Source organism: Grammomys surdaster, unplaced genomic scaffold (genome assembly GCF_004785775.1).
Source record: "Grammomys surdaster isolate TR1022 unplaced genomic scaffold, NIH_TR_1.0 171, whole genome shotgun sequence".
In the NCBI taxonomy this organism is placed as follows: Eukaryota; Metazoa; Chordata; class Mammalia; order Rodentia; family Muridae; genus Grammomys; species Grammomys surdaster.
The window spans coordinates 2,894,484-2,918,902 of record NW_021604619.1 but is presented as its reverse complement, the minus strand read 5'-3'; the positions used below and the strand labels follow the sequence as shown (position 1 = coordinate 2,918,902).

The 24,419-nt window shown below is 39.7% G+C and overlaps 1 protein-coding gene across 1 annotated transcript in view; it reads left to right on the top strand.

Moving 5' to 3' along the window:
- The window catches only part of Col19a1 (collagen type XIX alpha 1 chain), a 298,384-nt gene that overhangs the window by 229,743 nt on the left and 44,222 nt on the right, over positions 1–24,419 (top strand). The window contains exons 19-33 of the mRNA XM_028767241.1: positions 1,761–1,796; positions 3,049–3,084; positions 3,181–3,234; positions 3,926–3,979; positions 5,544–5,597; positions 6,263–6,352; positions 7,053–7,097; positions 7,206–7,283; positions 10,738–10,773; positions 10,877–10,930; positions 11,018–11,071; positions 12,883–12,924; positions 16,881–16,985; positions 17,068–17,121; positions 17,322–17,375. Of these exons, the coding sequence (XP_028623074.1) occupies positions 1,761–1,796; positions 3,049–3,084; positions 3,181–3,234; positions 3,926–3,979; positions 5,544–5,597; positions 6,263–6,352; positions 7,053–7,097; positions 7,206–7,283; positions 10,738–10,773; positions 10,877–10,930; positions 11,018–11,071; positions 12,883–12,924; positions 16,881–16,985; positions 17,068–17,121; positions 17,322–17,375 (846 nt within the window). The remainder of the gene's footprint in view (positions 1–1,760; positions 1,797–3,048; positions 3,085–3,180; positions 3,235–3,925; positions 3,980–5,543; positions 5,598–6,262; positions 6,353–7,052; positions 7,098–7,205; positions 7,284–10,737; positions 10,774–10,876; positions 10,931–11,017; positions 11,072–12,882; positions 12,925–16,880; positions 16,986–17,067; positions 17,122–17,321; positions 17,376–24,419) is intronic.

Genomic DNA, 24,419 nt, shown 5'->3' with positions numbered 1-24,419 from the left:
CGAGCCAGGCCTGGAGGTGTAGACCTATTATCCCAGCTATTCTGGGGGATCAGGCTGGAGGATCACAAGTTCGAATAGCTTGGGATACAGAGTGAGTTCAAGTCCAAGCTTGGCAACTTAATTAAATCTTATCTCAAAACTAAAAAGCAAAATGAGAGGACCAAGCTCTCTCCATGATACAACTCCATGTTGAAGCATTGCCCTGTATTAATTCCAAAGGAGAGGGGGATTGAACATAGATTTCGTGGATGTTGTGACTCTGTCAAGAGTGTTATGACATAAGAGCAAGCAGAGGCAGAGGCAATGCAGCCCACCACGGGTGCCTCAAACCTTAACAGTTAGTCACATGCATAATTTTAGAACAAAAATCTGAAAAGCAAGAATGTAGACAAGCCCTTAACATGTTAAAAAAAAAAAATCTGTCCGTAATAAAAGATGAAATCCCATTAGGTAGGTAACAGTTTGTACTGTTACACCAAGTAGCAGATATGTGGCTTAGCCCAGGAAAAGTTAACCCTCGCTTGTACCACACAGGCAGCTCAGTTCACCAGGAAGAGATGGGTGTTCAAATCCCGAATCCTACATACTCAGTTGTCAAGCCGATTTGAATCCTATAGCCCTATAGCTTTATCCTTGGGCACACACAACCTCGGAAGAGGAAGTGACATCACCACGGAAGAGGAAGTGAGACTGAAGAATCATGAGGGGGCCTCTCACTGTCTCTCACTGGCAGGCAGCTCCTGTCATCTCTGGTTACAGGTCACTGCTAGAGTTAGATACTCTAATAAAATTACAAAAGAGCTGGAGAATGTAGGAGAAGGTGAGCCAGAGTCCATTGTGCCTAGCACATAGAACATGGGAATCTCAAAGAACAGCTTTCAATAATCACTCCCTCCCCACCCCCAGAGTGAGGTATCCAAAAGAAGAGCGGTCCCATGATGGTTCTTACATTTCTCTTAATTTTCACACATGAAAGAACTCTTTAAAGCTTATGGTTTTCTATCATATTGGCCATTCACTCAATTTAAATCATAAATAAATCTGATTTAAAAAAAAATAAAGCAGGCAAATGAAAACAAAGACAGACTGACCTTAAAATCAGGCTGCCTGGGTTTTATATAAATCATTCTATTTTTCTGTGCCTCAGTTTCCTCAACTGTATATGGCTATACTAAGAGCAAATTCCCATTGACACCTGAGGTTAACTGCAGTGTGTGTGTCTGTGTGTGCATGTGTGCGTGTGTGTGAGACCTGAAGGTTGGTAACATAGTGACATCAGGGAGAGTACCAGTTAGCAGAGGTTATCCCTCAAACCTATCTTTCCAGGGAATCTTTATTCCTAAGCCCAAGAGCAACCAACATCAGTTCGACCCACTTGTGCTGTTTAATCCAGTAATTAACCTCTTCGGGTCACTTTGATTAGAATACAATGGTCACTTTAATGAGCATCCTTAAAATAATGCTTTTGTGTGTTTAAATACACAGGTCACCCAGGCACACACCTGCCATTTGCCAGTTACCCACACCCATTTCCCTGCACTTTCAGATGAGTGTATTCGTCTTTATTTCACAATCGAAAGCTCTAGCCTTAGGCAGGGTTTCAATTTGACTGCTGTTGGGAGCCTCACATAGTATTAAAGTGCTTAGCTCCATGCTCGTTTGGGACCATGAAGGAATCTGCAAATTAATTCTCAGTTGCCTCTGTCTGAGTTGATTTCTAAGTGTTCATAATTGATTCTGTTTTCTGCCCATTTTCCTAGGGGGAGTCTTTAACAAAAGGTGAAAAGGGAGATAGAGTAAGTAGGTGTTTATAGCTGTCTTGGGTTTTCTAGTTCATTGATTTTTCTCTCCATTTTGTTGTCTGGTACCTAATACATTTGATAAAGTAAGTTTCCTAAAATTTGTGCTTTCTTCTGTGTTTTTTTTTTACTCTTAATTTTAATCTTTGATAAGTGCTACCGTGTGTTAACATTTTAACATCTGACTTGGGTTTTACTGGCTTTCTGTTGTATTTGTACCTGTATCTTACATTTATTGGGGGGTAGCAGTATGTGTATGCCACATTGAGTACATGCCTTGGTATGTTGATGATAGTCAGAGGACAACTTGTGGGAGCCTGTTTTCTCCTTCTACCATGTGGGTCCTGAGGATTAAATTCAGGACTTCAGGCTCAGCGACAATGGCTTTTACTCTTTTGAGTCATCTCGCCAGCTCTATTCTGGTTTTCTTTAGCCTATGTTATTCCCAAGACTGCTTGGGATTGAGGTGGGGATTCCACTATTTTGGTCCAAATTTGAAGCAAGCTTTATTAAATATTAAATACTAACCAAGAGATGAGGACTTTGATCATGACTACTCCCTGGAATTTCCCAGCTGAGTGGCCCCAGAGTTTTCATGGACAGAACTCATAGGCTACCATACTTTCCCATGAGGCTTTGGCATTTTCCAAGAACTACAACTTCCAGCATTCCAGGAAGTTGCCTGGTCTTTGAGCAGATGAGGCTTACAGGCTAATTTTGGGTATTACACCTACTGCTATCAGTGGACAGGCCTCAATGTCATAAAAGTCACCAAGTAAGAATATGTCCACTACAAAACAGGCAATGCAGGCTTTCAGGAAATTTGTTAAGACACAAATTAGACTTTAAAGTAAGCCATGGAAAATAAAAAAAAAAATCTTGCTATTTTATATAATCTCTTTTTTGTTGTTTTTATTTAGCACCTGGGAGTAGAATCATCAGTGCATACCTCTTTATTCTTCTTTATTCTGTTATATTATAATAGATGTAATATATTCTATAATATATACATATATATGTATATATGTATATATGTATATATATATGTATATACATATATATATGAAATGAGATATTCTGTTATTTACTAGAAATAAGAATTTTGAATATTTTAGTATTGTTTGATGCAAGGCTTCCATAATGTCCCCCTTTGTTCTGTGTTAACTGGTAGAAAGTCAATTAAAATATCAAGATGTTAGACCCCATCTGGATTTAGGAATGAACCATATGGTGATTGTTTTACTTTCAGGGAGAACCCGGACTATTAGGACCACAAGGAATAAAGGTAATCTGGCATTTTTTTCTCAGTCATAGTTGCAGCCTTAACAAGATGGTAAAAATAATAGTAATATTTGACTTTCCTTTCCACTCACACATTTAGGGGGAACCTGGAGATCCTGGTCCCCCCGGTTTAATAGGAAGCCCAGGGCTAAAGGTATGTACTTCATAAATAAATGTGTGCCAGAAGTTACTATTTGGAAATAATGCAAGAATTACAGTCATCCTGCACTCAAAAAGGCTTTGGCGTATTGCTCATTTTTCATCAAGATGTCCTCAGAGACTTTATCTTGTTTCCATGGTGACCCCCACCCCACTGGCTACAATTATTGCAAACATAGAAGCTAGGCCTTTTGGTATACAATGGGATTTTAAAATTCTTTTTCAGAGCAGATTCACAATAGCATCCATAAAAGCTTTAAGAGTAAACAATGTCAGTTAAATCTACAACCCTGTGACACATTCCGAACAGGATAAGGATTTGAGATCTATTTCTTCACTAAAATTATGCATCCCTGAGTAGCTTTAGTTTCCCAGGGGAAATTCTACATGAGTGTCTCAAGAAAAAGCAGCTGGGGGACATGTGGGAAAGACTTGAATGGAATGACCCCAGTCAGTGCTTTGGGCTGGTTACCCCGTAATCACTTGCTGGTAAAACAGACCAAAACAGATGTTAATGAAACATCTCATAAATATCTTACTAAACTTTGAGCACATGTCAGAATAATACACAGAAGATGGGATCCTGAAAGTCCATCTCTTCCTGATAAAAGTCATGTTGTTTTTCACCAATATTTAGATACAATCTAGTTTTATGAAAACTTAATATATACCATCTTCTATTTTAGGGTCAGCAAGGACCTGCAGGTTCCATGGGGCCCAGAGGACCACCAGGAGATGTTGTATGTATTGTATCATCACTATTTTGAAATAATATTGATGTCAGATATAAACTGATTGTGCTACATTCCCCAAAATCGTAGGTCAACCCCGCTACCCAATTGATCACTTCTAATATCAGGTACTACTGGAAAGTCCATTGAAGCAGAACTGAATAAGCTAATCTTTGAAATTCAAGATAACTTAATTGTTCGCGTAGTCAATATTAAACCAGAAATATCCAAAGAATTAAGAGAAAACCAAAAAAGACGGCAAATGTCTCCAAATTACATACATAGACATGAGTTCAAATATCCATTTTCATATTTTATGATAAGCTCACTGTAGTGCTCTCTCTCTCTCTCTCTCTCTCTCTATCTATCTATCTATCTATCTCTCTGTATGTGTGTGTGTTTGTGTGTGTTACATATACACACATACACATACATGCCCTAATGTTCTTTGAAAGCATTTTTCTTCTATTTCCTCATATTTCTACCCCTTGAATAACCTCCTAGTCTCCCCATGAGAACTGAGTGCTAACCATCAAATAATAGATCAAAATGGAGAAAATTCATGGCTACAACTCTCTGCCTGTGACTAGGATTCTAGTTGGGCAGACTTGAGATCTGCCCTCTTCTATGATTGCTTTCCTTGCTTTCAAGTTTACTGCCTGAGCCTCCTGGAGACTACTGGTTGACCCTCATAATGGGCTTGCTAATCTGAGCATCTGATCCGAAGGAAATGTTTTTTTCATTCCTCATTGTCTTAGTTAGGGTTCTATTGCTGTGAATAGACACCATGGCCAAGGCAACCCTCATATTGGGACAACACTTCATTGGGGCAGACATACAGTGTCAGAGGTTCAGTCCATTATCATCATGGCAGGAAGCACGGAAGCATCCAGGAAGCCTTGGCGCTAGAGCAGGAGCTGAGAGTTCTTCATCTTGATCCAACTGCAGAAAGGAGAGGACTGTCTATCTTCTAGGCAGCTAGGAGGAGGGTCTGAAAGCCCATGCCCAAAGGGACACACTTCCTCCAAGAAGAACCCCAACCTCCTAATAGTACCACTCCCTGGACCAAGCAAATTCAAACCACCGCACTCATACAAGCCGTTATTGGACCACTTCAGGCATACCTTGTGAAAAGACACCATAAAAAAGGAAAAATGTTAATAACACAAGATGAAACGTGAAGTACTCTGGCTAGACTGAACTTTCTGTCTGTACCAAGAAAATAAAAAGAGCAAAATCAAAAGGAAAAGAGCCACTGTGCAAAAGCATTATAAAAATATTTTGACATTTTTAGTTGAGCTGAAGTGCTTGCTACCACCCCCTACCATTCCACCCCCTTCTTAGTAACTGGATAGGTGGAACATTTCAATTTCACTTTTCTGTTTCCCATTATGGCTGTTGACTTCACTTGAGACAACAAGCCACACATATCTCCGAATAACACTTCCCCTAAGGCTAAAATCAACATTACCTTGTATATAGATGCTAAAATTCAGTTCTCTTACAAAGGCAGAAGGCTATAACATTAAGAAATGTTCTAACTGCTCATTTTCTTTCCTTTTGTATTTTCTAGGGATTGCCAGGAGAACATGGTATCCCAGGGAAACAAGGCATTAAGGGAGAAAAGGTACAGTTTAGATTTTATTTCTGTATATTAAGTAAGTAGATAGAAAGAAAAAAAAAGATTCTAATGTCCTAGAAGAAGCAAAAGATTGCAAGGCTTGAACCTCCCAGGATGTATCAGTACAGGGGACACACAGTCATACAAACTGTGTCATAGTGTCCCTGATGTCATGCCTGATTGTAGTGATGGACCACAGGAACTTCAGATGAGAAAATGAGCTAACCTAGAAGTGGAGATATTTAGGACCAAGGTCTAGCTGTGGATTCTCAGCAGTCTCGTGGCCTTTTACTCCCAGCCTCCTGATATGTCATATGCATATTAATATTGCATCATTCTCTGGAAATAATAAGACATTTCAATCATCTAAAAAAAGCATGAATAGACACTTTCTTTGTTCCTGTGTTTACGCATAAGTCGGCGCTTCCTAATACTGCTAAACTTTGTATAGCAGAACTCATGTCAGAACCTGAATGTGTCTAAGATAACAAGTAGAGTGCCCGGAGTGAGCTAGGGACTTGGTAAATGCATTGGAGGAGCTAAATTTAGAACCAAACATAGGATGAACTTTGATTGACTATGACAACATAAAGCAATGGAAACTACCGTCTCCCAATTTCCTAACATGAACTTCAGCACAAAAAGAAAGAATCGCATCTTGTTTCCCACAGGGAGATCCAGGTGGAAGGCTGGGCCCTCCTGGACTTCCAGGTCCAAAGGGTGATGCTGGGCCTCCAGGGATAAGTTTGCCAGGGAAACCAGTAAGTACTGCCCTGTTACTAGGAGTATATCTGTGAATTCATTCACAGCTAATTCTGGGACCCCAGTTTTAAGACACAAGTGTGATTTTTTTTTAAGCCTGCCAAAACTAGATTGATCTTTTACCCTAGTAGAGAAAGATAAAACATTTTTAATGTTTCACTGAAAGCCAAGAGGTCACTGGGGCAGATGATAAGCAAGCATACAACATTTTATATATCATCTGAGATGTTTCAAAGATGTCAGGACTTCATGTGCCGATTTCTGAGAGATCTATAAAACAAATGCTCCACGTGATCTTTCCAGAGGTTTAGCCTTTAAACACAGATCAGACTGTCACTCATAGAAAGTGTATGTGATCCATGCTCTGCTCAGGACATTGGAAACTGCCACCTGAAAACCTGAGAGGCAATATAGGCATTCGGTTTTCCCATTTTCCCAACCCTATTTCTCCCATTATATCAACAACCAATGGTGATTCTGAAGATTAGATGTTTAGTTTCACAGATAAAACCTCTTATATTTTAAGCTAATTATTCAAAATCTATAACCTTGTAAAATAGTCCCTCTATATTTAATAAGAGGCTCGCTCAAGTAAAATGAAGGCTAGTGAGTGAATCACAGTTTTGAATTATGACTTCTAATTTTTTAATTATTTAGAAAAAGAGAGGTAATCATTTTACTTTCTTTTTTTCCTTTTAGGGGTTAGATGGAAATCCGGGAGCACCTGGTCCACGTGGTCCAAAGGTATATGAATTTCATAGCTAATTTTAAAAGAATTAATAGTTTAAAAAAACAAAACTGAAAATACATCTGTCTTGTGCCTCAAATTAATTAGAGTATTTGGTTCCACAGGGTGAACGAGGTCTGCCAGGTATCCACGGTTCCCCTGGGGACACAGGCCCACCAGGGGTAGGAATCCCTGGTAGAACAGTAAGTAATATTCAGACATTTATTGAAACCCATTGGTTGTGTTATGTGTCTACCCTTATTTAGTGCAGTACTCGAAATCTTACATAAAACAGTAAGTCAAGGAAAAGAAATAGAAGAGTTACAAATAGAAACGGGAGATATTCAAACCATGTCTATTGAGATACAACTCAATTCTGTGCTTAAGACACTGAAGACATTGCTAGAAAACTTTTAGAGCTGAAAGTTTTTTCATCAACAAAGAAGAACACAGAATAAGCATCAGATGTAATAACCTTTCTATATAGTAAGAATCTTGACAAGAAAGATTGGAGTGGGGGGAGGGGGAATCTCACTCAATTAGCCTTGGGGTGAGGACTTCTTAAAACTAAGCCTGACTAAAAAGGTCAGAAATGTGTTCAATGGAAACTTGAAGGTACAGAAGAAGATACTAGGGGTTGGGACATCCCTGATGTTCATAAACTGGCAGAATTAACACAGTGAGAATGTTAATATTACCAAAAGCCATCCCATGGATTCAGTGTAATCTCCACCAAAATTCCCATGATGTTCTTTATCCTAAGCAGAAAGAACAGTTCTAGAAATATCATAACACCTGATCTCAACTTATCCTACGGAGCCATAGTGTCAAAGCAGCATAGTGCTTCTGGCACAGGAGCAGGCACACAGACCAAGGGAATAGAATAGAAGACTGAGAAACCCACACTGCCACAGACACCTAATTTTTGATAAAAAGTATCAAAAGTGTTCATTGGACTAAAAGATAGCCTCTTCAACAAATGGCCCTGGGGAAAACAGATCCTGACACATGGAATAAAGAAATATGTTCTGTATCACCTACCCTGAAGAAAATCATTCAGAATGAATCAAGGGCTTTAAAATAAAATGAGAGACTGCTAGAGGAAGCATTAAAAAAAAAACTCCTCAAGATACATATATAGGAAGAAACTTTCTAGAAAGAAATCCAGTAGCATGAAAAAGAAAAAATAGGAAAATATGAAACTGAGAAATGTCTGCATAGCAAAGAAAACTACCACCAGGCTGTACAGACAGCCTACAGAATGGCAAAGATTGCACCAGTGTGTTAATCTATTTGAAAAAAAAACTTCAAAAGTTGAATGACTAAATAAGTAAAAATTTTCTAAATTGTTCAATCATTAACGGGCTAATGAAATAAATAGTTCTTAAAAGAAGAAACACAATAACCAATAGATAAAATCTATAACATCCTTATACATCACGGAAATATAAGTTAAAGTTACTTTCAGGGGGACTGGAGAGATGAATCATTAGTTAAGATCTTGTACTGTGTGTGTGAGCTTCCAGAGGAAGTGAGTTCAGTTCCTAGAACCCACATCAGGCAACTTACAACATCCTGTAACTCCAGCTCCTGGGGCATCCAATACCATGACCTCCATACATGTGCACATCCATCACATGTATCTACACAGACACCCACACACACAAACTACAAATAAAATAAATAGCTTTTTAAAATAACTTTCAGACTCCATCTCTCTTTAGTCAAAAAGCTATCATCATGACAAATGACAAATATTGATAATGATATGAGGAAAATGTAACTCTTATTTATCACTGGTACAGATGCAAACTGCCACAATGTCCAGGGAAAGCAGAAAATACAACTACCACATGACCCAGCTGTATTACTCTTAAGTATGTAACAAGAACATTCTAGCTCAGCTTTCTTTCCACAAAGAGACTTGTACATCTGTGTTTATTACTTCACTATCCACAATAACTAAGAAACAGGAAGCAGCCTGGATGTTTCTCAAGACATAAAGAAAATGTGGTATATACTCACAAGGGAATTTTATTCATCCAATAAGGGAAAGTGCATTTGACTAGAAATCATTCTATTAGATGAAATAATCTAGACTCAGAAAGACAAATGGTGCATATTTTCTTTCTTTCCATGGGGAGAGGGTGTGAGTGTGTGTGTGTGTGTGTGTGTGTGTGAGTGTGTGTGTGTGAGTGTGTGCATGTGTGTGCCTGTGTGTGCCTGTGTGCATGCATGTGCCTGTGTGTGTGCATGTGTGTGTGTGTGAGTGTGTGTGTGAGTGTGTGTGTGTGAGTGTGTGTGTGTGAGTGTGTGTGTGTGTGTCTCATATAAGTGGACAGGAAACCATGGAGGGGAAGAGAAGATCATAAAGAAAAGGAGAAGCAGAAATAAAAGAGAAGGTGATGAAATATATCTGACAGGAAGCAGGAAAAGTCTCTTATGGTGAGAATGGAGACCACCAGGAAGAAAATGAGCTGGAAGAGGGCAATGAGGGAGGGAAGTGTACAAGAGCAACATGTCTATGAAAATGCTGGAATGGAACCCATTCCTTTATACACTGCCTTTAAAAGAGGATGAAACATTGTATCAAGAACTCATTGAGAGGTAACAAATTTATAGAGGGGAAGTATCAGTTAGGAACACAACTGAAAGGCAACAAAAGGCTTGGGTAATAACAGTTCTGTGACTAATTTTTAAAGAAGATAAGAAACAGAGCAAACGCTGATGCCAATTGATTAAAAGAAAAAAACAGATAAAGCTCACTATGTAGTACTGGCTGGCCTACATAAAACTCACCGCATAAATCAGATTGATCTAGAACCCACAGGGAACTTCCTGTCTATGCTTCTTGTGTGCTAAATTAAAGACTGTGCCACCACAAGGGTCTTGGCTAGCTTGATCCTCACTTGAGTTATCCAAACCCTAGTATTTGAGGAATAGCCATCTTCTCCCTCCTTCTAAGGAGAAACATGAGGGACGTGTGGGTCTGCCCCATGTCCTCTGTGAATATCGTGGCTGTTAGCCTGGTGGTTTTGTGGGACTCCTAATGGTGGAAGCGGGTGTTTTCTTGACTCTTTTGCCTGCTTTGGGGACTCTCCTCCTCCTATTGGGTTACCTTGTCCAGCCTTGATACTATTACCTTGTTTTGTCATGTTGGGTTGTTGTCTCTTGGAAGAAGGGAGGGATGAGGGAGAGGGGAGGTGAAGCAAAGCTGGGAGGAGTGGAGGGAAAGGGAACTGTGATCAGAATGCATTGTATGAGAGAAGCATCTATTTCCAATTAAATAGACAAATAGACAAACAAACAGGAAACCGAACCAAAGAAGAAAGGAAAGGCCCAGGCCTCTGAGCTCCATGGGCAGTTGGTTTCTGATCTGATAGGATTTGGACACATGGTTTGCACACTCCTGTGTGAGCAGCAGCATTGTGGAGAGAAAGAAGCTTTGTGCAAGCAAAGTCTCATACGTCTAAGCCTCGGATATTTGGTCGATTAACCACTGCTTGACGTCATGATGAACTTTCTAGCAACCGTGTGCGTGGTTTCCGGAGCTTTCAGATTACTCAAACGTCAAATCCTGTGGCTCTGTTTACAAACAGAGGGGCGTTTATGGATAGTCCTTGTAGAATCTGGATAATTCTCTCTCGTTTTACACAGGGCTCCCAAGGACCAGCTGGAGAGCCAGGTATTCAGGTAGGTGACTTCATTACGTCTTTCAACGAAGCAAGGTTAGTTTTCTTGATCTCTGGAAATTACTGAAAAGACGTTCCTAAGCAATTTTTAATCCCACCCCCAGGGTCCTCGAGGTCTGCCTGGATTGCCAGGAACTCCAGGGATGCCAGGGAATGATGTAAGGACCTTTTCCCACCTCCCATTCCATGTCTGTTTTAATTTGCTCTAACTTGCAGAGGTTTGAATAAGTTACCTCTGTTTCTAGGGAGCTCCAGGGAAAGATGGAAAGCCAGGACTTCCAGGCCCCCCAGGTGACCCGGTATGTAGACAGGCTTTGCCTGATTTTTTTATCTTTAATGTACCCAGAAGCCAAAGAGCCTACCAAGCAAATTTTGCTGTCCAAACTAATTACAATGTTTGATGTCTGCTTGGTGATTTTGTTTATCCCCATTATTTTGTAGAAGAAAAAAATTCAAGCTGGGTCAGCACTATTTGTGTGTGTGTGTGTGTGTGTGTGTGTGTGCACGCACTCGAGTGTGTGTGATGAATACTTATTTCCTAGGGGTATAATTCAGCTGTACAATTTTGCCTCAGGCTGAGCCTTAGCGTTTATGTCTTTGTTCCATGGGAAATTGAGATAAAACAGATAGCCACAATCTCTCTTCTTCCTAATGCTGGTGAGTGAATGAATTTCATTTTCTAAATGAAAGTTTTCAGGTAAGTTACCTCCAATGTGGTACATCTCCATTGATGGAGTGCCTCTGAACAGATGAGATGATTAAATTATGAAAATTGGATTGAAAAATCACAGAAAACACATTAAGATACTAACCGTGTGTTACATAGTTTTATTTCAGGTTAAACCTTGCTATGAGTGACAGTAATTCCCTTTAAACAGCCTCGGCCCCAACACTTAAATTTTCGAGAGGCCCATATGGCATATGGCATTGTATTAAGAGTCTTGTATAATAAAATCCAAATCTGGCCCCTCTCTGGGTTCACAGATTCCTTTAGCTCCTATATGGCTTGAGCCTTGGAGCCTTCCGTAGCTGCAAGCAGAAACGTTACCCCGCCTTCCTTTAGCTCCATCATTGAATCCAGTGTGCCTCACCACAGTTCCTGTAGACAGACAACTGTCGACTTGTTACAGCGCTAAAGGACGTTTTAAGACCTGTAGTGCAAATATAGCCCATGTTCCCCAGATGTCTGTCTTGTCCCTCTGAAGTCTCTTCTGAACTTCGTAGGAGCTAACTTTATGATAGGCTCACCCTAGCCATCCACATAATTCTCAGTAACCGGATAATGTACTTCGTGAAGGAGTGGTTTTCTTTTAACCAATGATTTTACTTTTTATACATCAATTGAAACTAACAGCATAGGGAAAGCATAGAGGTTACCAGGTCGTGAAGCTACAAAATACAGATGTATGAACAAAGCAATGATGCCCGTGAGCTTGCATGTTCTTGGTGAAGGAACAATGAATACTCTAATAGCCTGGCCTCCTCATTGCTGGGTGACATGCCATGGAACATAAAGCTAAAACAGTGAGTCCGATGGCGAGACTGAAGTTTTGTGACCCAAATTTCAACTAGCATGTCACTTTAAGAAAAATAAAATACACCAATTAATCTGGCCCCTTGGGGACTCACAGAGACTGAACCACCAACCAAAGAGCTTGCAGGGGCTGGACCTAGGACCTCCACATATTTGAAGCAGATGTGCAGCTTGGTCTTCATGTGGGTCCCCTAACAATTAGAGTGGGGGATGTCTCTGACTCTGTTGCCTGCCATTGTATTTCCTTCCCCTACCTGGACTCCCTGTTTGGGCCTCAGTGAAGGGCTGTGCCTAGCCCTGCTGGGACTAGAAGTCCTACAGTAGGGTGGTACCCAAGGGGTGCTTTCCCTTCTCTGAGGAGAAAAGGAGGGGATAATGGGGGAGGGAGAGGATTTGCAAGGGTGGAACTGGGAGGAGAGGAGGAGGAGAAAGAGGGAAGGCTCCAATTGGGATGTAATGTGAAAAAAAATATGAAACAAAAAGTAAAAAAAGTATCAACTTCTATGTTCATATTACATTGTGTTCACGCATATGCAAATATCCATGGGTTTGGATTTTTTTTCTCTCTTCTTACAGATCGCACTTCCTCTCTTGGGAGACATTGGTGCCCTGCTGAAGGTATTCTTTTGCTATTAAAAAAAAATTACATATTAGTGGGCAGGAAAGGTTAAAAGGTAACTTTCTACCAAAGATAGAATTAACTGCTCAGCCCAAAAATTCAAATGTTACAAGATATGTAAGACAGAAAAACGCCATGTTCTACAATAAATTCTAGCATCTATGCGAATCTTCAAACCCTGAAATGCAGGGTCTCACATTGTCAATATTGAGATACAGGAGGGCAGAATTGAGATGAAAGACAGGAAGGAGTGATGTCATTGATAGATACCTTTAAGTAGATCTTGCCTCCCCTGAAGCAATAGCTTTCTCTTCCTAGATGTTTACCCACCCTGGCTCCCTGCTGTGAATCATATCTGCCACCCCGTCAGCTCTGGTCACTCTCAGGATGAAAGTCCATGCATCAAGCTTACAGATTGAGTTTTTATGTCATGGAATTTCACAGAATGAGCTATAAAGTTCCAAAGCCAGCAATTACTCTAACATCTGTTACCCTGTTAAACAAAAATTATCTCTACTGATAATCCATTCTATAAAGTACCTTGAGCTAAACATGGTGGCACATGCCTGTAATTCTAGCCTTTGAGAGGCTTATACAGGAATACCACAAGTTTTAATCCAGCTTTAACTACTCAGAACTTACATACATACACACACACATGGCTACCATCTTTTTCTTAAATACATTACTGTATTTCATTAGTAAGAATAAGGGATCTGAGGACTCTGGTAGTAAGTAAAACTATGTATGTGTAGTCTCTGTGTAGTTTAGTAAGAGCTGGTGAAACCAAATGAAAATGTAGCCGTTGATTCTACTCTTACATTTCCTGTCTATGAATGAACAGAAAATATATGCACATATAGCACTCATGCTTAACAGATATTTCACTTATACAACTTGTGTTCATTCTTATGATTTACTTGATGTCTTACATGTAAACATGAAGAAATAGTTATAGCATTGAATCTACCAAAAGACATGGTCTAAGGGACATACCGGTTGGGGAATTAAAGTTTTCAGAAAAGATATATAAATGTAAATATTAATGTGAAAACGTTTTAAAGTGGCTATTAGAAACTCCAAAACAGCAATATGTGTTTGTAAGGCAGAATATTTGGGAGGGTTTCAGAGAACTTCCTTATTTTTTTTTTTTTGAGTTGTAATTATATGCCAGTCAATGCAGTATTGCTTATTTCTTCCCATTTAGTCTTTACCAAAATGTTATAAGCTCAGGCTGGAGTTCCATTCTCATTCATCAAAGATATTTAAAGTTCCAAGGAGCTAAAGAATTTGCCCAGACATATAGCTAATAAGTGTGAAGTTGACCCAGGAATCTGTGTCCTCGGGGAATTAAGTCCTAGATTCTTTGTAACAGCAACGATGTGAAAAATGACTGGATTGTAGCAATTAGACACTTAAATTCTTGACGGATGAGAAATGTGTATACTCACCAAGAACTTAATGTTTAGATAGAATACAGATGGCTCACAGAATAGGCAACATGCTGAGTGGACTCTATTAAGAGAGAACCAGGCCCCCAGGGGTCTTGGGAATCTGAGGAACTGGCAGTCTTACCAGGACAGCCTCCTGTACACTACTCTACTCTTCCAGTCCCAGAACCATCTCAGTAAGGTCCTGGTGGGATGCAGGAAGGAAAGCTTTATTCAAAAGAAGAAGAGGGGAAACAAATAGCTCCTGTAGCCACCCATGGCCATGAGTCAAACGGATTCACCTGAAAAGAGGGCTAGGAACGAAAGGAAGACTGAGGGCGAGAAGAGATGAAGCCAAGACAATTTCTCTGATCAAGGCTCAATGCTTTAATGTTCAGCTTTCAATTTAAAAGGAAAGACCCCGCCCGGACCCTTCCTAGTTTCAGCCAGAAGAGTTGGGTGGGATAATCCATTCTTGGTCATGGGTCACGGCCGGAGATGTCTCAAGGCAAGCCCAGGGGCAGTTCTTCTTTGAAGTTCCCGTAGCAGGATAAACGTGCACCCAAAGTGGGTGACTCCACCTAGGTGTCTATTGACAAGAAGCCAAGGTGGCTAGTTCCACCTAGGTCCTATTATTTGGTCTGTTGTGGTAAACAAGTTCTCTCAGGCCTGCTCAAGGCCAGGGAAAGGCACAGATCCCACCCAAAATCTAAATCCAAGAGTTTGATGAATGGTAAATACAATTTAATAACATAATGTTAAGTCCTGAACCTATAACTCAGCATGTTAACTCAAGCTCCATGTATTGAGTCTTTAACAAGGTATTAACTGTCTTCTGTTTTCTAAGATGTCTTCAGGTAGGGCATTGAGAAGTATTAAAATGATGTTAAAACCAAACCCTCCCTTCCAGTTCTTCTAGGTTAATCAGTGTGTGGGGTTCCCTTTGAATTAGATTGCGTGTTGACTAACGATGACCACATCCTAATCATTTCTATAAAATAATATTGGGTATTTTCAAGAACCTATATGAAAACCAGGTTTGCTTGTTTTAACATCCTGCTTTGTCTAACCAACGAAAATAAGACAATGCCAAAAAAAAAAAAAATGAATCTAAGAAGTTTCTGTTGAGTTATAACAATTATCATCTTTTCAAATTTTACGGAGATCATTAGTGCAATCATCTATCTGAGAATGTTTCTGAAATCAGTGTTTTGCTCTATTTTGATAAAATGTTTGTGTGTGTGTGTGTGTGTGTGTGTGTGTGTGTGTGTGTGTACAGTCACAATTCATCTTTTTTTATACAACTTGAAATGTGGAAACTCTCCTGATTCCCTTGAGTTCCACCATCTCTATCGCTGCATGGTGGCTGTATAACTTTATGTGTGTTTATAAATTCTTGTATCAACTTGACAGTCCAGTGGAATGACATAAGTGGTAAAAATGTTTGATCAACTATACACATGATTCTGGGTATCAGTTTACATATTTGAACCCTAGAAAGAGCCATTCTAGAGTTGAATCTAGCATTTCTGAGGCCAAGATCCTTCTTAATATCACACATAGTTGTGTTCCCAAGGGGATATATTTCTGGGCACCAGATAGTTATTGAACCAAAAGTATTGGTTATGGATGGCTTTGGTTTTTTATCAATGGCAAATCTCTGTTCCTTTTCCTGTTCAATGATTCTTCCCATGAATGAAAACCAGAAGCTTCTTTTGCCCTACCCTGTCAACTGACCCCCTCCATCAGAGGTCCCTAGTCTTAGTCCTGATCATGTTTTCATTCAACATTTTGTTTTAAAATAAGCTTTTCACAGACATTTTCCCTAGCCATGTGATAAGACGTTGGTTTATTTTAGAAGCAAAGACACTTTGACTGAAGCCTCTATAGATCACCTGTGGATTGCAGTGAAGTCAGCGAAATGTTGATTTCACTGAGGTTTCCTGTGTCCTGTTAAATTAGATCCTGGGTCAAGTTAAAGACCCTCAAGTTTTTGTTCTTCTCAAGGATGCCTCCACTGACAGATGTTAGCAGACCCAGTGGTGGGTCACCAACTAATTCTGCTTTAAAATCAGAAATCTTTCTTTCCTGCCTCTTTTTCTAATTGTATTTCCACTACTTGGGCTATTAGTTTGATATGCTATTTAATCTTGCTGCTTAATCCAATCTTTGATATGGCTTCCCTTCCTCAACATGCTAAAAATGTCAAAACTCAGATGGTGTACTCTAATTACATTCCCTGCCCCCATTATTTATTGGGAATTCTCCTTTGAAATGGCATCAGAGATGTATGTGTGGTATTTTCATTTTTAAGTACACATTTACCAGTATCATAAACCGAGATTAATGATTAGGTTTGTCAAAGTTTTTAATCTCAAAAGAGTCATCTTCCAAACTGGACACACAGGTCTCTGAAACCAGAATGGCTTCACAGTTCCTCATTGGCAAGGTTCAAATAGATCAGACCTCAGTTTCTTAAACGGCTTTTTATGAACCTCTCAGTAAGTTGTCTTTATACTTGCTAGAACTTCTGTGACAACTGTCAAACCAATGTCCCTGGGCTCAAAAGCAACAATGGGGATGAAGGAGGTGCTGGGGAGCCTGGGAAATATGACCCTGCAGCCAGGAAGGTGAGCAGTTTGTTGCATGTTTGCGAGCCCTACAACACTACCAAGTACCCCCTTGTAGCTCTGTTATCCCTCTGTCTTCCAGGGTGATGTAGGGCCACGAGGTCCTCCAGGAGTCCCAGGCAGAGAGGGGCCAAAGGTAAGAAAGTCTTCCGTGAGATTTGTCAACTCCACAAAAAGTAGAGCTTACTTGGGCAAGGTGGGGCAGGCTGCCATTGCTCTATACACTGATTGTCTCCAAACCTCGGGGGTTCTGATGGGAGGTGTTGCTTTATTTTCCCCATTGTTCCAAATGACACTGAAATGGTCCAATATTAGCTGAAGTTACTGTCCTTGTAGGGGAGCAAAGGAGAACGCGGCTACCCTGGACTACATGGGGAAAAAGGCGATGAGGTAAGCGATTCTCTTGTTGCTTCTCTCTACTTGATCAAACAGAGCAAAGATGTTGAGGTGATTATTATTCTGAGGGTATACAACATTTGTTGCCTTTAAATATCCCAACTAAATGCCACAGAGACCCTTAGATTTATAATAAGCCATAAAGCACTAGAACAGGGCAGACATCAGTCCTTTATGCTATTTTGTGTGCTTCCTTGTCAAAAATCCCTGAGATATTACTTGCTTAAGTTTCGTTTGAGCTGTTCCTGCTCAGTCATGCCAACCCTCGTGGCCATGTGCTCCCAACCTACACTAACCCATGGCAACTTTCTTCCTTCTTTTCCTCTCACTCTCCCTCATGGTCCCTGCCTGAGACCCCAAGCCCAGGAATGAAGATCCACCTACCTCTCTTCTGCCCAGCTACAGGCTGTAGGCATCCTTATTAACCAATCAGGAATAACTTGGGGGAACAAAAGCTAGTATTACTCACTCATAGGGGGCAACCAGATCTTGGGGGCCAGTTTTTAGCATTTGCATACACAGCAGCACCAGACCAACCCAAACAAAAAGACACTATGTTTGCCATGGTGTATGTTTAATCCCAAGGCCATTTAAAACCATGAGTAGGTAGTTGTTTTAAAATAACACATTTTAATAATTATAGATGCCCATTTATCAATGGTGGTCCAGATGTGGAGATACAACATCACAGCTAATAATTACTATGTAAGTTACGGGTTTCTGGTTTCAGGTAATTATCCTAATTCTTGCAGAATAAAAAGAGAAAGAATGAAATCACAAAAAGAAACTTCAGGGTTTCTAAGAGAAGGAGAGAGGATATGAACAAATGTATGGATGAGGGTAGCTTCAGAGCACAGCTGAGAGCCAGGGGATACCTCTGTACCATAATTCAACTTTAACAACCTTGATGTCTCTAATTCACTGCTCAGCTTCCAAATGCTTGAGAGAAATAAGCTAAGCTAAGAATCTGGGTAGACTGGTTTAGGTCATCCCCTAACCCACAGGACCAAGCACCCAACTCAGATGTGGTTTTGAAATAATGGTGTAATTTTCTGACGGTAAGCCACAGCGATGCTCAGGATATTACTCTCGCCCTGCATAACTCACATTAACTCTTAGAAAAACCAATTAGAATGATGAATTGCTGTTAGTTTAAACAGTTTTGGTGCTAATAGTTCTTAATGAAAGTAAGAAAGCCATCTGGCATATATTAACCTTGATGGTAGTATGGGAAATTATGACACTGTAAAATAGATCTATTTTCCTGGTTGGAACTGTATTTCACATTACAAGCTATCATCATTTATTATTGTTTTTATTGATATTCATTGTGTTCTAGAAACCTTTAAGATTGGCTCAGGATTGTTTTCCAAGTTAAAAAAAATTAAAGAATGAGAAATATGGCATTTATTTTCATTTATAAATAAAACATTAAAGGCATTTGTTTTGAAAACAAGTAAGAATTAATGAGCTTTTGCTTCCTCGAGTTCCACAGAAGGTTTCTGTAAAGTATAATCACAGCAATGGGTTTTAACAGGCAGGCAGGTTTTAACTGCCTAGATTCAAAAGGTGGGCTTAAGAGGCAATTGAGAGGATAATTAGAAAACAAGGGAATTGAGAAATAATTGGAAATTGGAGCTTTTTATGAGTGACTCTGTTAAATTCACGAGAAGTTAATTTTTATTGATTCTGTGCGTGAGGTGTTTTGCCATCTTGGTGCACTGAACTCATTGTTAATATCCCTCAATATTTGAGTGTGTTCTTGCTTAGACACACTTTGTATGCTCCTTCACGTGGGTCACACGAAATTCTGCAGAGGACTCACTAGAGTGCAGGAGGTCCTCTTCCCTTGTCTTCTACATCCCAAGCATAACATGGATGAACCTGGCCCAACACAACTTTTGTCTCTCACACAGATAAATAACAGCAAACGATTGTTATCATCAACTTGCACTCAAAGAATACCTTAATTATTTGGCTGATTTGGCTGATGAATAAAATATTAACCAACAATATATACCTTTACAACTGACCAACAGACTATACAGTGATAATAGCCATGCATTGTCTCTACTGTTAAAAAACCAAAACCATCTATTCTTCATTGAGTGGAAAAGGTACAGAGGGAAGCTCATATCATTTGGGGGTTTAATTTTAGAAACATCAATTTAATTCAGTAAGTTAGAGGAATGACCCACTTGTCGCTGTTTTGAAAAGTGGCTCACTCCAAGTTCTTCATGTTGCTGTTCGACTCAGCATCCAATTGTAATGTGCAAAGAGAGCGTATATCCTATGTTTCCTAGCCAGAGAAAAAATTTGACTCTGTGTCTTTATATAAGATTTTATGATAATAAATGACAAACAAGGCATGAAATGTACTCATAAAGTATAGCATTGATGGGTGAATACCTAGGTAATAGATTTTAATTTGAGTTTGAATATGGCACTATGTGCTAAACTTGGCCATCTTGCTCTTGAATGCTGGTATCTTTCTTTTTTATAATTTTTATTTTTATTTTAAAATGTTAATCAAAGGCTTTATAAGTTTGGTAATGCTCAATAACAAGATGCCCATACAATCAGAAGTGTAACCCAATACCCAACCTAGCTATACCAACTATCTTTGACTGGCAGAGACATGCGAACATCCATCTCCATGTTCCCTTCCCCCCCCTCCCCCCTCCATCTCGCCTCCTAGCTCCTCCTCCTCTCCTTACTCCTCCTCTTCTTCTCCTTACTCCTCCCACCGTAACTCCTCCTACATATCACCCTTCCTGTTAAAAAAAAACTTTTCTCTAAAAATTCAATTAGAGCATAACTATACCAATTTGTATCAGTAAGGTACAAGATAGAACTAATACCCAGTCCATCATTTTGTTGACTAACCAGAACCTCTGTCATCTCTCCTAACTAAAAGACTTAGTTCTGAACCTGGCTTTTTTCTTGGCTTTAGAATGAATGTCAGCTGAAAACCATCCTCTCAAGTCTTTTCTCTCAAAGTAAATAGCCAGGATTGGCTATGAGACTATAAGTCTTCAACCCTGTCAGAAATCCAGAATGACTGAATTAACTGAAATTATGGGAAGCACAAAGCATAGCTTCTAAAACTTAGCCAATTTATAGAGACTGCTGAACACCTGGACGGTCCCTATACTACAAAATGTTGGAGCATCTGATCTTCAGCCTTCTGGCCCAGGATCATCTGAGAGACCTAGTGATGCAGAATTATTAAGGGCTGATTACTCTGACTTGGCAGATATAATCAGTCAACTATTCCCCAAGTGTGTCCTTTTCAGGACAGTAATTTGTCTATAGATGAAAAGAGGCAAGTCTTGCCTAGTGGCTGTCTCACCACAACTGGAGTAATTCCAAAGACACTCAATTTCTTCTTAGAATCGAAGACAGGAAGCTGTAAGGAGCAGATAGGCCTCTAATCAAAATGAACTTAATGCAGAAATGTTTGTAACGTCAGTTCTGTGGACTTCTGACGTTTTGAAAACCAACTATCCATGTAAGACAATCTGGACTGTTATCTGTTAACTTCTCTCAGCTATTTCTAAATAAAATATAGAAACCACTCTAACAATAAACTCAGAGCCATGAATTTGCTATAGGCCCTTAACTCACAGGCTAACCATCTCAAATCAGTTAAAAAAGTTAAAGAAGGGCCTAAGCCTTGTATTCCTAAATGTGTTACATAGGCACAATGCCTATGAGATTAACAATATTAATCTCACTTCTATATCAATAAGAAACTCGTACCAATGAAAACCTTAAATTTGAAATCAAAGTAAATTTTGTACCATTTAAGAAGTTATAACTTCAGCTTAATAACAATTATACAGATTTCTACCAATACGTTATAGCTATGCAATAAATCCTAGCTATTCCTCCCTGTTCCAACAAAACCACTACTTTTCCCTAGAAAGACAGCCCAATATTAACCACCTCAGTCCCCAAGCCCAGGGAATAGGGGCGTCGACTCTTCATTAACTTCTTCAAGCTGGTTACGGGCATTGAGATATTAGAAGAGGGGCAGGAGGGAGAGTAAATTGATAAGCCTCTGATGTCTGTGTCTTCACTGCATTCAGCTGAGATTCCAGGACATCAGAGGTTCGGGCAGGTCTGCTCAGCTTGCTTGATGAGTAGATACACCAAGGCTGTGTATTCTACAATATACAATTCTCAAAACAAATTTTAGTATCAAGATATTTTTTGTTTGAATTCTGGAATCTAGTCTTCTGGTGGCCTGTCTCTATCATATCTAATCCATATAATTCTGGGAGTTTCTATGAAGGTGAGCTCCCACCATCCTCCCATTCCCACCTCCCTGCTCTCAAATTCCCCAACACTAGGGAATCCAAACTATTGGGTACCAAGGCCCTCCACTTCCACTGATACCTGACAAGGCTACCCTCAACTACCTATACAGGTGGAGCCATGAGTCCCTCCCTTTGTGTTCTCAGGCTGGAGGTTTTAGAATGACTACTCCAGCTTGTTTCTTAGGACCATTTGCTTGAAAAATTGTTTTCCAGCCTTTTACTCTAAGGTAGTGTCTGTCTTTGTCACTGAGGTGGGTTTCCTGTATGCAGCAAAATGCTGGGGGTCTTGTTTATGTATCCATTCCATTAGCCTATGTCTTTTTATTGGGGAATTGAGTCCATTGGTGTTAAGAGATATTAAGGAACGGTGATTGCTGCTTCCTGTTATTTTTGTTGTTAAAGGTGGGATTATCTTTGTGTGGCTATCTTCTTTTGGATTTGTTGGAAGAGGATTACTTTCTTGCTCTGTCTAGGGTAAAATTTTCCTCCTTGTATTGGAACTTTCCCACTAATATCCTTTGTAATGCCAGGTTTGTGGAAAGCTATTGTGTAAATTTGATTTTGTTATGGAATATCTTTGTTTCTCCATCTATGATAATTGAGAGTTTTGCTAGGTATAGTAGCCTGGGCTTGCGTTTGTGTTCTCTTAGGGTCTGTATGATGTCAGTCCAGGATCTTCTGGCTTTTATAGTCTCTGGTGAGAAGTTTGGTGTAATTTTTATAAGTCTGTCTTTGTATGTTACTTGGCTTTTTTCTTTTACTGCTTTTAATATTCTTTCTTTGTTTTGTGCATTTGGTGTTTTGATTATTATGTGACGGAAGGTATTTCTTTTTCTGGTCTAGTCTATTTGGCATTTTGCAGGTTTCTTGTATGTTTATGGGCTTCTCGTCCTTTAGGTTAGGGAAGTTTTCTTCTAAAATTTTGTTGAAGATATTTACTGCTCCTTTAAGTTGGGAATCTTCACTCCCTTTAAGTTGGGAATCTTCACTCCCGTCTATACCTATTGTCCTTAGGTTTGGTCTTCTCACTGTGTCCTGGATATCCTGGATGTTTTGTGTTAAGAACTTTTTGCATTTGTGTTTTCTTTGACAGCTCTGTCGATATTTTCTATGGTATCTTCTGCACCTGAGATTCTCTCTTCTATCTCTTGTATTCTGTTGGTGATGCTTGCATCTATGACTCCTGATTTTTTTCCTAGGTTTTCTATCTCCAGGGTAGTGTCCCTTTGCAATTTCTTTATTGTTTCTACTTCCATTTTTATGTCCTGGATGGATTTTGTTCAATTTCTTCACCTGTTTGGTTGTGTTCTCTTGTAATTCTTTAAGGGATTTTTGTGTTTCCTCTTTAAGGGCTTCTACCTGTTTACTTGTGTTCTCCTCAAATTCCTAGAGAATGTTATTTATGTCCTTCTTAAAGTCTTCTATCATCATCATTAGAAGTGATTTTAAATCTGAATCTTGCTTTTCTAGTGATATGGGGAATTCAGGACTTTCTAGTGTGGGAGAATTAGGTTCTAATGATGCCAAGTACCCTGGGTTGCTGATGCTTATGTTCTTGTGCTTGCCTTTCACCATCTGGATCTCCTTAGTGCTACCTGCCCTGTCTCTTACTGGAGCCTGTCTTTCCTATTATCTTGGTTGTTTCAGAGCTGTGTGGGGTATGTGTTAATACTAGGGTTATAGCTGGGGCCCAAGATCTGTTCACTGCTTGGACCCAGACAGGAAGGAACCAATGCTCCTGGCCAGGAGTGAATTCCTGGGTCCTAGTGGGTCCCAGTTACTCCCTGTTTGGGGTGGGTGTTGCTGTCTCCTTACCTAAGATGCTGCCCAGGTTAGAGCTCCTGGGAGGCCCACTTCCTCTGGGTTTTGTGAGATTGGGTGTAGAGCAGCTGCCTAGGATCCACCTGGGATCAACTCATTGCTCAGGCCCAGACCCGAAGGCGGCATCTTCCAATAGCCATTGTGTCTTATAAAATCTTCATATCGCCCCTTATGCCTCCATAGCAGCTTTCACTTTTGTGACAGAATTTCGAGCAGCTGAGAGAAAGACTGCTGAGAAAGATGGTTTTTACTTATGTAGGGTGTTTATTTTCAAGTTTAATGCAGTCATCAGAGGTTACCAACTCCCATGCTTATAAATTAGACAACCCGAAAACTCACTCAGCATCTCAAAGTTGAGACTTAAGGTAGCAAAGAGAGGAAGATATATGCATAAGTATATCTGAAAGAGGTATATGTAAAAATATTATGGAAATGTGGATGTTTTAAGATAAAGACAAAATTTGTTACACACATGCATAAGCTTCAGTCATTAGAAAGTACCATTCCCCAGTTGTCCTTTCCACTTAAAAAGTTATAAATTTGTTTATACACTCTCACAGGTGATGATAGGGACATGAAAAGAGGTGGTCCACCATACTGATGTGAGTTGTCTACACGTGCACATGTGCACATATGTGCACACAGCAAGCCGATGGGGCTGATAAAATCTTGAAGAATGAAGAACATACTTGTTCTTCAATACAAATATACACAAGATTTTTGCCTGATACTTATTACATGAGGCATTCCAGAACACTCAAGGAGATCCTTGAATACCTGTCTTAGTTACTTTTCTATTGCTATGAAGAAACACCATGACCAAAGATAGATAGATAGATAGATAGATAGATAGATAGATAGATAGATAGATATAGGTATAGATATAGATATAGAT